This window comes from Tiliqua scincoides, chromosome 5 (genome assembly GCF_035046505.1).
Source record: "Tiliqua scincoides isolate rTilSci1 chromosome 5, rTilSci1.hap2, whole genome shotgun sequence".
Classification (NCBI taxonomy): Eukaryota; Metazoa; Chordata; class Lepidosauria; order Squamata; family Scincidae; genus Tiliqua; species Tiliqua scincoides.
Window position 1 is genome coordinate 89,612,127 of NC_089825.1, and position 15,430 is coordinate 89,627,556.

General features: G+C 47.4%; 1 protein-coding gene across 1 annotated transcript in view; it reads left to right on the top strand.

Moving 5' to 3' along the window:
- Positions 1-15,430, top strand: part of NGFR (nerve growth factor receptor) — a 44,177-nt gene that overhangs the window by 12,880 nt on the left and 15,867 nt on the right. The window contains exon 2 of the mRNA XM_066628739.1: positions 10,847-11,206. Within this exon, the coding sequence (XP_066484836.1) occupies positions 10,921-11,206 (286 nt within the window). The 5' untranslated portion in view covers positions 10,847-10,920. The remainder of the gene's footprint in view (positions 1-10,846; positions 11,207-15,430) is intronic.

A 15,430-nucleotide genomic window follows, 5' to 3' on the forward strand; every position in this document is an offset into this window, starting at 1 on the left:
AAAAATTTTCCTGCTTGATGATGTCACTTCCGATCATGACATCACTTCCGGTGGGTCCTGACAGATTCCCATTCTAAAAAGTGAGTCCTGGTGCTAAATGTGTGAGAACCACTGGTGCAGAGTGTCTCAACACTCTATCCCACCATTTTCCTCACCTCTCCACTTCCTCTCCCACTTCACCCCCTCTTTCTTTTTCGGTCTGGAGAGTGGGAGGAGCAGAGGCTGACACATCACCAGGTAAGGTGGGGGCAGCACTTGACACTCCGCCTCAGGTGCTGGGAGATCTTGGACTGGCCCTGCCTTTCCCAGCATCTGCAACCTGATCTTTTAATGGGAGACAGCGAGGCACGAACCTGAGACCATCTGCTCTAGCACTGAACTTCAGAGCATCGATGCCTTCCATAAAATCCTTCCAGCACCCGAATCTCAAAACAATTGAAAAATTCCTCCTACTAGTTAACTGTTCTGTTCCTTCCTGCAATTTAGACTTATTACTTCTTTTCCTTAAGTTACAAGGGGGTTGCAGGAGAGGGCCCCAACAAAGGCCACTGCCTCATTGATAGTGACAGCAAAGGGCAAGTTTAAATGAGTCTGTCTTGATGGAGGCATTCAATCTGAAGAGTGACTTCTTGCATCCTGCCATTCAGAGGGAAAATTGCTATTTCCCAAGAATGTCCTCCAGAGATCACACAGCTAATTAAAGATTAATACAACACACTGGGCAGGAGGGGGTGTGTGAAGCTGGATAACCCTGAAATGGTGGAGGAGGAAATCAGTGGTAGATTTGTTTAATATTTCCAGCACCCTTGAGGAGAAGGGTTCACACTTTCCACCTTGCCCCACACAAACCGCTCCAGTGTGGAGGGTAGAGGTGGGGGGGGGGGCACAGAGGAAATGAATGAAGAACAAGGGGGAAAGCTTGACAAGGTTGGATTGCAACTTGGATTCAAATGTCTAATATTTACAGGTGAGAGAAAAGGGTGATAACCAAATAAAAACACATGACACTGCTTTCTCAGGGTAACCAGATAAAATGGTAGACAGAGTGCCTCTATCTTTAACCATTGTACAGAAGAAAGAATTTTGGCAGGTGCAGTTCAACATGGAAGGGTTTAAAAAAGCTACACCTGCCAAAATATCCTCTTCTGTACAGTGGTTAAAGGCACTCTGTCCTCCATTGTATCAGGTCACGTTGCACTTTCTGCACTTCTCATTTTTATAAAATAAAACAAAAACAAAACCACAAAACCTGCCAAAAAATAAAACAATTTTATTTTGTTTTTAATTTGTTATTTAATGGCGAGGGTGCATGGATAATGACTGTGGCTGCATCTGCTGATATACCACCTATATCACCTACATAGCACATTTTAAAAATGATTATAGTTTATAATAATTATAAAGTAAATTTTGAATAAGAACACATTGCACCGCTTTCTGCACTTCTAACATTGGAAAACACCAAAATCCATGAAAAAACCATTTTCTCTACCCATATTTTATCATCAGGAATTTGCTGGATGATAATTGTGGCATTGGACTCCTTTCTCCAGTTTGTGCCCAATAAATGCATGAGTGGTGCTTCTTCTGGTGAGGAATTGGATATATCTTTCGTCTAAGAAATACTCTGAGAACAAGAATGTTGACTATTACATGCATACTCACCTAAGTTACTATTTGGTCAGCAGATATCTGTGTTCACTCAATGGCCACGGTGGAAGAATGCGGACTTCTATGTTGCACAGACTCCTTTAATACCAGCCCCCCCCCCCAAAAGAATGTTGTATAACCCTAAAGCTTGCACACTCTGAAATTGATCTATTCAGTGCCTTCTCCCAGATATCTGTGATAATGTTCTAATATTATCTAATATCTATATTGTTGGCAACCTTCAGTCTCGAAAGACTATGGTATCGCACTCTGAATGGTGGTTCTGGCACAGCGTCTAGTGTGGCTGAAAAGGCCGATTCGGGAGTGACAATCCCTTCCACACTGGTAGCAAGTATAGTGTGACCCTGGTCTGTCTCCCTGGCTATGGGCCTTCCTTCTTTGCATCTTTGCCTCAGTCTGTTGGCAAAGTGTCTCTTCAAACTGGGAAAGGTCATGCTGCACAGCCTGCCTCCAAGCAGAACGCTCAGAGGCCAAGGTTTTCCATCTGTTGAGGTTCATTCCTAAGGCTTTCAGATCCCTCTTGCAGATATCCTTGTAGCGCAGCTGTGGTCTACCTGTAGGGCGCTTTCGCTGCACACGTTCTCCATAGAGGAGATCCTTTGGGATCCGACCATCATTCATTCTCACGACATGACCAAGCCAACGCAGGCGTCTCTGTTTCAGCTGTGTATACACGCTGGGGATTCTAGGTCATTCCAGGACTGTGTTGTTTGGAACTTTGCCCTGCCAGGTGATACCGAGGATGTGTCGGAGGCAGCACATGTGGAAAAGTGTTCAGCTTTTTCTCCTGTTGTGAGTGAAGAGTCCGTGACTCGCTGCAGTACAGAAGTGTACTCAAGATGCAAGCTCTGTAGACCTGGATCTTGGTATGTTCCGTCAGCTTCTTGTTGACCAGACTCTCTTTGTGAGTCTGGAAAACGTGGTAGCTGCTTTACCGATGCGTTTGTTTAGCTCGGTATCCAGAGAAAGAGTGTCGGAGATCGTGGCAGGGAAAACCACTAAATAAGTCCAGGGAACATGGTGTTGGCTTTGCGGTCAGAAATACCCTGCTGAAATCCATCATCCCACCTTCTGCAGGAAGTGAAAGAATTTTGTCCCTAATATCCCATATCATCTAATATTATTAGAAAGTTAGTTTTCGATAGCCATTCCCACCACAGAAAGAAATAAGCTCACTTTTTGCAGATGCATATTGGGAACGATGGCAAGGGACATCCCGAGGAGGAAAGTGGACAAGGAAGTTTGGGAGCCTTTCAAGGATGTGGGGCAGGTCAGAAAGAGATTGATTTACATACCAGATTTAACTCCCTGTGGAGTGTAGCTGAAACCAAAGAAGCAGGAATGAAGAGGAGGGTCAATGGAAAGTCAGTAATTTTGGCATCGCTGTCAAATGTTTATATTGGACACCACAACCTTAATCCTTTCCCATAGCTAATTGACGGAAAACAGATGCAGCAAAATGCTCAATCAAACGTGGTGTTTCCCTCCCCGTCCGTCCGTCCGTTCATCGCCCCCACTGAGAAGCAGAGATGGCAGCTATCCATGTTGGCAGCCTGCTAGATTAACCCAAACAGAGATCCGGAAAGATTTTGCTGAGTCGCCATGTCTGCTGTATGAGGATTTGATGGGGCAGCAGCATCTTCTGATGGAAGCAGCAGGAGCTATTATAGGTTGCCATTATAGGTTGTTTATGCCAATAAAGTTTCCTTGCATACATACGTATAACAACAACAACAACAACAACAACAACAACAACAACAACAACAACAACAACAACAACAACAACAACAACAACAACAACTAGGTATTTATATACCACCTTTTTGGTCATCGGATTACTCCTCTGACTTTATTCAAGGCGGTTTACATAGGCAGGCATTTCTAAACCCCTCAAGGGGATTTTTACAAACATAGAAGTTCTCTCTTTCAAGAACCAACAACATTTCAGAATGGATCTTCCTGGTTTGGTCTCGCTTCTGGCCTCCAGTTCTCCCACGCAGAGGCTGGCAAGCAGCTCCATCTCTCACATAGAGGGCAGCCAAGACGCTTCTTGCTCACACCAAGAACAGGTGGAATCACTCAGCTGGGCTTGTCAGCTGCTTCAAGATCTCGCCATTTTCAGCTGTTCAGGAAGCTGCCGGTGTCCTCGAACTGGCGACCTTCTGATGTTATCTTTGGGCTAACGGAGGCTCTGCCCTCTAGACCAGGGGTGTCCAAAGTTTTTGGCAGGAGGGCCACATCAGCTCTCTGACACTGTGTTGGGGGGACGGGGAAAAAAGTATTAATTTACATTTAAAATTTGAATAAATTTACATAAGTTTACATAAATGTATATATTAAAGATGAACTTATATAAACAAATGGAGGTCTTGCAATAGCTCAAGGCCTTGCACAAAGCAAGGCTGGCCTTTCCTTTGCTGCCGCTACTGCATCACAGATGTGAAACAATAAGCAGTGGAGGGAGCCCTCATCCCACAGCTCACACTAGAGGTCAAACAGTCACCCTCATGCTGAGAGCAGTTGCATCGGGCCAGTGTGGGCTCCAACAAATCTCTGGAGGGCCAGAGGTTCATTGGAGACTGGGGGTTCCCTGAGGGCCGCATTGAGAGGCCTCAAGGGCCACAAGTGGCCCCAGGGCCGGGGTTTGAGCACCCCTGTCTGTGGAACACCTTACCACAGGATGTGGTGATAGTGTTTGGCCTAGATGCCTTTAAAAGGGATTGGACAGATTTCTAGAAGAAAAGTCCATCACAGGTTACAAGCTGTGATGGGTATACACAGCCTCCTGGTTTTAGAAGTAGGCTGTCTCTGAATGCAAAATACAAGGGAATGGCAACAAGGCAGAGGTATCTTGTTGTCTTCGGTGCTCCCTGAGGCATCTGATGGCTTCTGTGAGATATAGGAAGCTGGACTAGATGGGCCTTTGGCCTGATCCAGAAGGGATCTTCTTATGCTGCTGTTTAAAAATAACCTACCTTTAAAAAGAACCTGGTTAGAACTGCATAGCCTAGAACTCAGGGATGGAATATATGCGTTGCTGGCAGGAGAGGCCAGCTCAGTCCCCATCATCTCCCAGAGCCACAGATTCCATAGTGGAAGGTTCAGGGACAGAGTTCTTCCTGAGACCTGGGAAAGTAATTGTGAATCAGAGTGGACAATCATGGGACCAATCAGGGCCTTCGAGAGGAATTTTATCAGGTGGCACAAAATTTATTTTGGGCCCCTTTGCAAAGGGGGGTGGGTGGGGTGAAACAGAGCAGGGGAGGGTGGTGACTGGTGAGCAGAATAGGAACAGGGAGGAGTGAAGCATGGTGTGGGGAGGGTAGAGACAGCTGGAAAAGTCTTTGGAGCCCAGGGCTATCCACCCATGTGGCATTAGTAGTGTCCCCAGCATCCCCAGTCATGGTAATGTCCCCAGCATCCCATATGGCAGTGGTTTTCAAATTCTCAGGGACAGCTCTAAGTTCTTGCGGGAGCCAGGGGAGGCAGCGGGGGCGGGGGAGGCAGCAGTGCGATCCCCAGGATTGCACCGCTCAGGGGGGCTGCAGGGGCTTTGGTCCATTTACCCGACACTCCTGCAGCCTCCCGGGGGTGCGGAGAGCCCTGCGCGACCTTCTGCAGGTCTCCCCGCAGCTTCAGAAGTGAAAGTGGAGCAATTGTGCGGAGGTGGGGCACGGAGGTGGGGCACGATTGCTCCACTTTCGCTTTCAAAGCTGCGTCGCCCCAGTCTGAAAAGCCCTGCCATATGGGCAACAAATCTGAGTAGAGGGGAAAATGTCAGATCCCAGGAAATTTCTGGGCCCCCTCCTTTGGGTCCTGGGCCCCCCTTTATGCCCTGGGCCCGGGTACAAATTACCCCCTCTCCTAGGCCCTGGGACCAATGCTGGGAAAAGCCTCTGTTGCATGCGTGTAGGTGCCATAGCTCAGTGGTTGAGCTCAGAAGACCCACTTGGAGAGTAGCTGCTTGCTAGAGTCCAGAATAGGGCTAGGTGGACAGTGGTCAGACTTGACATGCAACAACTTCAATATGCTGTTGACATGCAACAACATATTGCAACATGCAATATGAGGGGTGGGGTTGATTAACAACAAATCTTGGGATGACAAGGGCATCTTATATGTAGATAACTGCCTGAATAAACACAAATGCTAAAATAACCAAGGACATTCATCTGGATTCCTAGAGCCCCATTTACCCCCTCCGCATCAAACCGAACAGAGGAGCAGACCAGAACTTCTTCTAATGTGATTCTTTGTCCTTAACCACAGTGTCTTTTGTTCTACCACAGTGGAGTAAATCCACCAAAGCGGTAAAGTTTTGCCGCTTTCAAAACACTCATACCTGATGGTGCCTTTGGGGAATTTTTTTGTGGATAGAGACAAGAGATCTTTGAATTAGCAGATAAGGTGATGTGATCAGAATCTTCAGAGGAATTCTGCAGCCACAACAGGGCAGAGCCCGAATCAAAGTGGAGATTGTGGTACACATACACAGGGAGGTGGCTGTAGGCATGTGTTTCAGATTAGAGCACTGATTTGAGTCAGTTTTGTTTGGCTTTGTTGGCACAGACCTCAGCTTGTAGATAGCAGAGGACAACCCTCTCATGTTCCAAAGGCCTAGCAGGGTTAAATGTAGGGTTGCCAGTCTGCCTCAAAGGACCCTGTTTCTCCAGGGTTTGGCTTTTTTCTCAGGTGGGCTGGAGGCAAAGGGTAATCTCAGGTCATTTGGCAGCTGCTGGGCTCCAGAGTGGCGCTCTCCCCTGTTTCACTACTGGATCTGCCCCTCCATCATGTGCCCCCCTCCAAGTATTATAACAGGCATCCCTTGTTATCTGAAAGAGGATTCATTCCAGGATCCACCCCCACCCCCACGAATACCCAGATCTGTGGATCTGCAGATTCAGCCCAGTTTGACGAGCAAACTGGAAGTGGCTTTCCCCGTATCCACGGCATCTGCAGTGAGTAAAATCCACGGATGCCAGATCCACAAATACCAGGGGCAGACTGTATTTCTTCCCCACAATTTTCAAGTGTTGGCAGTTTTATATCACCGGTAGTGTGGCCAGGTCAGGGGCACTCCCAAACCGCAGTTTCAAGAGGTAGGTCCTGATGTCACAAGGCAAGCAATGAGGGTGTCACGAGGCTGCTTACTACTGAATCGATCAAAACATCTGATGATGTTTGGGTGAAGCCCCACAGCATGAGGGGAAAAGAGTAGGGAAAATCATCCTCTGTGTGTCTTGATACCACCAACTAAGCCACGCTTATGTGGATGTGCCATTTGTGTAAACTGGGTAGACTCTATGCAGCTGCCTCACCTGCCACGATGGCAGTGGGGGGGGGGGTGATGTGCATCACCTCACATGGAGGCACATAGATTCTCCTCTATGAAAACTTTGGCCAGAGCTCCCACCTTTCTAAGACAGTTGTGTGTGGCGCCATATGAGGTGTAAATCAGCCCTAGAAGGCACAGAAGGGAGAATTCTGCAGGATGTGGCTTCTCCTATTATTGAAGGTTTGTGACAAGAAAAGCTGCCTCTTGTGTAGCGGTGTAGCATCTGCTCCTACAAGTGACTCCTAACGTCACCCCTCAAGTCCTAGAAGTGACTCCTAACGTCACCCCTCAAGTAATTAGTGGTGGCGTGATGACATCACTACTAATTATTTCTGGGTTCCAAGCAACTGACTGAACCACTTTCTCGCTGCGCTCCAAAGCAGAGTGCAATGAGAAAACAGTTCAGACAGCGGCTCGGCCCAGTGGCTAACAATGTTGCTTAGGGGTGGCAATGGTGGCAGTGGGTGGGACTTTGCAATCTCACTACCATCCTCTGTTCCTTCTTCTTTGGAGGCTTGAGCCTCTAAAGCAGGGGTGGCAAACATAAGGCCCAGGGGCCAGATGTGGCCCACTGAAGCTTTTTATCTGACCCTTGAGTTCTCAGCTGCTGAGCAGTACTGAGTCGGCACTGCTGAAAGGGCGGCCCGCATGATAATTGGGATCTCCCATCTTGAAATATGATCGAGATTTGCATATGTTCTCTTCTGTCGTTTGCAGCTAATGTGTTTCTAACTGAGAAAAAAGTGCTTATTTCTGCTTATGACCTGTTTAATGACATCACTGTTACCCTGCACATGCCCAATCTCGTCTGATCTTGGAAGCTAAGCAGGGTCAGGCCTGGTTAGCACTTGGATGGGAGACCGCCTGGGAATAGCGGGTGCTGTAGGCTTATACCATAGACTTTCGAGACTGAAGGTTGCCAACCAATGACATCACTTCTTTCCTAATGACATCACCTCTGACCCTCTAATGAATACTATTTGGCCGCTGTATGAAACGAGTTTGACATCCCTGCTCTAAGCAGTGAGATTACGAAGCCACAGCTGCTGCTGCTGAGCATGCCACCATGCTTAGAAAGCTACCACCATCTTGGCTGTCCCCCACCTGGCACTCCTTCACTTGACGCTCTGGGGTGGAACCCAGGGAGGCCCTCCCATGCCCCTGCTTGCGACATCACTGCTCTGGTTGCATTCTCCCTTCCGTGTAACTCTGAGAAGTAAAGAAGCCCAAGCCTAGCGCTTCTATGATTCAGGTACTGATCCACCCCCTTCCCCTTTCCTCCCTTCACATGTGAAACTGGAAATCTTCCCCACCCTGTTTTCCATACCAAGATAGACAGGCTCACTGGAGCCAAGGCCTGAAGCTCAATCGAAATAAACTGTTTTAACCTGAAGTCAGCATGCAGGCATAGCTCCTTCCGCTGGTTTAACTCCCCATTAAATCATAATATATTGCCTCTTTAGGCATTGCAAAGCACCTTATAATACTCACTGGCGTGTGATTCATCCTATGAGATCTTTGTGAAGGAGTTGGGTCATTTTCATTGTTACCAGCTGATTATAACTATGCAGCAATGAATAGCTAGCAAATTTTGCCTTGAGGCATAGTTATGCAAACTCCAACCAGGCCTCCCCCATCCTTCAGAAGTCACAATAGGATTGCTTAATTGGGAAAGGAAATGGAAGGGGGTTTGGCAACAAGGACCATAATAAGCCAGTATCTTGCTTCACTTACTTGGTTAGTGAAGGGCCCTGTAGCCAAAGATCTAATAGATTAATTTGAATCCATGCTTGTAGTTTAGGCTGCCTTACCTATCTCTCTGCACTCCATCCCCTTCAGAGTTTTTACCATTCTTCCTGTTCCTTATTATTCCCCTATACCATACAGCTGTTCTCATTTCTAGGTCCTAGATTCTGAGAAAAGATATCTTGGAATCATGGTGGAGAGCTTCATGAATACATCAATGTGCTATAAAAGACAAATTTGCATAGAAGGCGAAATTTCACACTAGGGGTTTTTAGTTCTGAATCTAAAAGATCCAGTATCATGCCTCCATAAATCTATAGTGCAGGAACATTTGAGATATTGCTTATGGTTTTGGTCTTGCCTTCTCAAAACGAATATTTGCACCGCAAATATTTCGCACTTGCAAAACAAAGCAAAAGACAAGCGCTTAGTTTAAAACACGGGCAAACTGGAGCAGGGGAAGGGGAGGAGCGCGACACAGACTTCTAAAATTATGCTTGATGCAAACAAAGTGACTTGAGATAATTTTTTTCTCATGCTCTCATAATTCTAGAACTGTGGGTCATTCAGTGAAATGGGCAGCCCAGTTCTATGCAGGCTGCTGGCTGCCAGCTATAGTTCTTTGTGACAGCAGCAGACACTTCCGCCGTCACAAAATGGCTGCTGACAGTGCACTGAGTGGTCCATCAGTGGCCATTTCGGGAGCAGTGCTCTAAGAGGTGGCAGCACTCCCCATCCATCACCGGACCTATCTTAGGCTGCAGAGCAGGTAAGGCTGAGGAGGTGGCAGGGAGGGGGAGAAACAAGGGGGAGGGGTGTGGATGGGCAAACGGGGCAGGGAAGGGGAGGAACAGGGTGGGAAGGGATCAAGAGGGGGTGGACCCAGCAGTGACTGTGCATGCCAGATCCTGTCCTCCCTGTTGGCCACCTCTCCACCGCTTTCTTCTCCTCAGACTTGGGCTCTGAGTGATAGCAGATTCAGGAGAGACAAAAGGATAATATGAATGTATGGAATCTGCCACAAGATGAGGTGGTGGTCAGTGGCTCTGAAGGCTTTAAAAGGCCTGCAGTGAGATTCCTTCCAAACCACTCTCTGGAAGGCAGGGCTGGGGAGCACATTCAGACCTGGTGGCATTAAAATACTGGATGCTTATTGTCCTATTAAAAATGCACTGAAGATGGAAAGTGGCAGAGATGTCAATATTGACTGAATTAGTGCGGTTGAAAGGAAGGAAGAAAGATAAAAGTTGTATTCGGTTGGTTACCTTGCATAAATTTTTATAAGCAGTGAGGAGGTCCAAAAGATTTGATAAAGGTTGGTACAGCTCAATCCTTTCTCTGCCATGTTCTGTTTGCTATTATCATGGTGTGTGTGTGTGTGTGTGTGTGTGTGTGTGTGTTTATTATGGCAAAAATTCCTCTATGCTTCAGTCAAGTTGAATTGTATATATTTTGCAATATTATATATGACATAGCATACCCCTCAAATGCTAGACACTATAGTTAGCAGATAGCAGGTCCATCCATGCTTGCCTCTAGGGGGGGAAAAAGCCAAACACAAACATCATAGTACATTAATTAAGACCAACAACTTCATCAAGTAGCAAGCTCAGGTTTGCAGAAGTCCTTCTCAGGCACAAGGTTGCGATGCACACAAAGATGTTGCCGCAGGGCATGTCAGAATGGACATCTGCACCATGTCTCGGTCTTTAAAAATGGTTATTCTTTGCAGAACTGCCAAAGACCTCCAGTTGCCGCAGAGGATGCTGGGATGACAAAGAAATAATGGCTATACTGCTTTTGCAAACATAAACGCCATCAGTTATTCAAGTCTGTCTCGAGCACTAATCGAAACTCAGTGTGCCCAGACATTTATTGGACTCTGGGGTTTAGTTTGCTTTTGTCTTGGGACCAACAGTTCCTCTTTTGAAGGCTCTTCCTCTTCCTAGACTCCTGCTAAAGAAATTCACCCCCCCCCCCCCCGCTTCATTACTACCACCACAGTCTTCTCCACAACCACACACAGGTCAGCATACAACCAGATATTCGATGGCCTCTCTCTCACTTCTGCTCTTTTCTTCTGATGCTTTCCAGGTGTGAGCTATTCAGACATTGCAAGCATCACCGAGCCCTGCAAGCCGTGCAAGGAGTGTGTGGGTCTGGAGAGCATGCAGGCACCCTGCGTGGAATCCGACAACACCGTTTGCAAATGTATCTATGGCTACTACCGGGACCAGGAGAGCAACTCATGCCAGGAGTGCAAGGTCTGCGAAGTGGGCTACGGCCTCGTGTTTCCTTGTGGGAATAGTCAGGACACCTGGTGCGAGAAATGTCCTCCGGGGACTTATTCGGATGATGCCAACCATGTAGACCCCTGTTTCCCTTGCACCATCTGTGAGGACGATGAGATTGTCGTGAAGGAGTGCACCACGGTCTCAGATGCTGTGTGCAGAGGTAATCATACACTGTCTAAGCTAAAAACTAACTGCTGATGGGGAAAGGTCAGTCATATACTACAGAAGGGCCTTGGAGCAGGGGCCCAGAACAGGCTTTTTCTGCACAAGGTTTGTTCTTGAGGTGGAACCTGCAGTAGGGGATTTCGAGTACAGAAAACATGAAGAGTCTTTATGCCCAAGGTTTGCATGGCCCTCTCTGAATGCCACTGGAGCGATGGACATTTCCAGCTTGTTGCAGTGCCACCCCTTTTAGCCTCCTGGTGTGACAGAAAGAGCAGAGCAGGAAGCAGAGGCAAGGGGGGGTTGAAAGCCATACAAGCCTGTAGGGATGTAAAACAGTCAGGAAGGGATTCAGGGGAGGTGAGAGGAGATGCAAGAAGGGAGAATCTCAAGTACACAGTAACTGCATCACAGCTGAGCTCACAAGGCCTTCTTGCATGCAGAGAGGGTCAAGGGGAGACAGGGGCCCACCTGGTGCCAACACAGAAAAGAAATATCGGTCATGCAACTGAATACCTGGTGCAATGACGCACAACCCATTCACTGCATACAAGGAGCTACCTCACCTTTCGCCTCACCTGAAGCAGCCACTATGCTCCTTGCTATCTGTATCTTTATAGTGTCATGGAGAGATTGAATTAGACTAAGGAGACCTACATTCAAATTCTGGCTCAGCCATGAATCCATAGTGATCTCTCGTTTTTAAGTCTGCCTAACTCAGTGGTCCTCAAACTGGTGGGTTGTGACCTGGCAGTCTGAGAACCGCTGCCCTTTTCCCGTTAAGGAGCAGTTCTGCTGTGGGGGAAGGGGGTTAACAGTGTACCTGTTGCCGAGGTCTGGGAAGTGCGGAGATCCCCACGGAGCCCTCTGCAGGTTTCCCTGTGGCTTGCAGAAAATGAAAGTAGCAATCATGACCCACTTCTGGGTTGTGATCGCAAAACCAGAAGTGGGTCGTGATTGCTACTTTCACTTTAAAGGAGACTAGGATGATTTATCAGGATCAGAACTTTAGATTGTTCAGGCTCCCAAGAACTATGATGTGCACCCTCAAGCACTCCAAGGAACCCACAAAGGCTATCCAGACATTCCCTTCCAATAGCAGTCCCCGTAATGCACGGAAGGCTATTCAGGAGAGTATTGACGGTGGGAGGCAAAAAGGACTACACTGGAAAGGGACTTCAGAAATCTCCAAATTAAAGCTTCTGGGTAGTTCTGTAAAACAACACCTGGAACTCTTTGAATTCTGTCAATTTGTCTGGAAGTTAAACAAAAATTGTGAGCCACAAACCATTAGGCTGAAGGATTTGCACACCCTCTGGTATTGGTGCCAAGACTCTGGCAAAAAGGACATATGATGCTGGAGATCCAGGATCAGATCTCCCGATGTCTTTTTCTCTAAAGAATCAGGGAAGTGGCATTTGAGCAGAAAGGATGTGAGTGTGTTTCCAAACCTGGTTTGCAAGGCAAGTGCAAGCCAAAAACCATAGTTTGCTGGTTCAGGCAAAATGGCAATGTGTGGTTTGTCCCAAAGCAGGAAGGGAGCCAAGGTATAAGAGGGGAGGGAGGTGGCCCTTAAATGGCATGCAATCATGAAGGCCCATATAGATCAATTAGTTTAATGCAGAACTACAGCTAGGTATTGCATCTGTTCCAGCTCACATAGTCATGCATGGGGGTCATGGAAAGTCCACAGCTCAGGGGCAAAGCACCTGCTTTGTATGCAGAGGGCCCAAGTTTCCGTCTCCCTCAAGTAGGGCTGAGAAAGATCCTTGTTTGAAACTCAGGCGATCTGCTAGTCTGTGCAGTCAGTACAGACAAAATGGATCAGTTTTACTCAGTAAAAGACAACTTCATTCTATGAATGCTCCATGTCTTGGCAAGGGCATCGGGGAAGAGACAATATCCATGTACATAAAGGGAAAAAAGATGATAATCTTAATGAAGGGATTCCCTTTCCTATGATTTGGCCTCCGAATCAGCAATAGATAAAGTCGTGTATGATGTCAGCAATATATAAATGCAAATGTATGCCATTTCTATGAAAGAGCCCAAGTTCAGTGCTGAAGGGCAATCCATATCCATTAAAACCAATTGAAGGTTTTATATACGGTTCGACTTCAATGGGATGTGGATTGTTCAGAGTTCTGTGGAGTTCTGTGGAGCCCTGCAGAGAACTCCACTGGGCTCTCCACACCTCCCAGATCCTGGCAGCAGGTACCTTATGTTTAAAAATAGGCCCCCCCATAAAGACTTGCCTGGGGAGATGTACTCCTGAGAAGTTTGAATACCAATGGCCTAGCCTATCTCCCAGGACTGTTGTGAAGATAAAATAGCTCCATCTGTGCCATCTTGGATGCCTTCAGAACAAGGGACAGGATGCCAATCTTGATGATGATGATGATGATGATGATTGATGGTGATGCACCCTGCCCTGAAAGTATGGAGAGGCTCATGCAGAGGGCGGGGAGGTGAATGAAGGTGGGGAGGGAACTGGGAGGGAAATGCAGAGGGAATGGGGAGGTGGGGATAGAGGTGTTGTGAAGGGGACATGGAAGGGTGCCGAATCAGTGGCTCATGAGTCAGATGCGGCTCTTTGACATATGATGTGCAACTCTTGGTAATATGTTGGCTGAGCTCCTTTTTGCATCACAGTTAGCATAAAAGGTAAATAAGATCTGCCCTAGTTAGTGAGGCTCTGTCAGGTCTGGCCTTGTGGTGTCTCAGTTCTGTCCCGGCCCTGTCCTATCCAGGAGAGGAAGGCTCTGCACAAATTGTAAAGCTTTGAAGGTTCCCCCCCCCCCCCATGTAAGTAATCCTACACCCACAATAGCTCTTCGCTGAGGATTGGTTTGACTCCCCTGGCCCCATTCCCTCTCCTCCCAGAGCCAGGAACAGAGCACCGCCTGTTGGGTTCCCACTGCCCTTTCAAAGTGCCACTTTGAGATAGCCATTTCCGGCTGGCTGCAACCCTGCCCTTTGTAGCCCCCACCCAGCCAGACGTCTGTGGGACAATAGCCAGCCTGTGTCCTTTGCTTCACTGCTCCCATTTATTCAACCCTGCCCCTTGTCGTCTCTCACAGCTTGCCCTTTGCAGAACACAAAGCGGGGTGGGCTGCCCACCCGTTAATCATATTTTTAAATTCCACATTTCTCATTTTATAGAAACAGAATCACATGCAAGATAACCAGCCATACAAAACAAGATACAAATAACTCATCCTCCTCCTCCTTGCCCAACAACTAAAGAATTGTATCAAATTGTAGTATGTGCCCCCAATTTGTTGCACTGCAGTTCAATTTAAGACTTGCTACTCAGCTAAGGATGTAGCTCCAGGAGGTCCAGTGGGTGCACAGACCCACACAGAGCATTGCCTACCCCCATCTGGGGGAACAGGGTTTTAACTTGCAAGTGTGAGGGTAGCTTTCATTTAAAGCAGTGATTTTAAACCAGTGTGCTGCAGCACATTGGTGTGCTGTAAATGGTCTGCAGGTATGCTGCAGGAGTTTGGAGAAGGGTCATTTCTTAGTAGGGCCATTGGAGGGTTGTGAGCCCCCCCCACACCATCAGTAGTATGATGTGTCTTGTCAATTGTGAAAAAACTGATGGTGTGCCTTGACTATTTTAGTTCCTTGTCAGTGCTCCACGAGATGAAAAAGGATGAAAATCTCTCAAAGAATGAGAGCTTCTTTTAAGGATAGGAAGAATTGTAGTAAAAACAAACAAGCAAAGCATGGCAGCTGGTCTTCCCCTCTCTAAATTACAGTAATGCTCTAACACCGCCCCCCCCCGCCCCCCCGGCTCACTTAAGCTTTCCTCTGGGGTAGGGTGAATTTTTAATAATCACAGTTAGTATTTAGATAGCATTTCTCAAACTGTGGGTTGGGACCCACTAGAGCGAATGGGCACAAGCCTAACCAGGTCTACTCGGAAGTAAGTCCTATTTTGTTCAGTGGGGCTTACTCTCAGGAAAGTGTGGTTAGGATTGCAGCCAGTTTCAGGTGAGTTGCACAGTACCTAGCTCAGCTGCCATTGGAAATACAGAGCTAAAAATACAGGGTACAGAGCTGCTGGGCGGGGGTGGGACTCCAGGCGCATGACAGGCATGGTGCTTTGCCCTGAATAGGTGGGAAGAAGGGATGCTGGAAAGGAGGGAGGTCTGTATGGAGAAGGATCCAAGCCTGTGTTCTGCTTTGACTTCTGAGCTGGAATGTTTGAATTCTG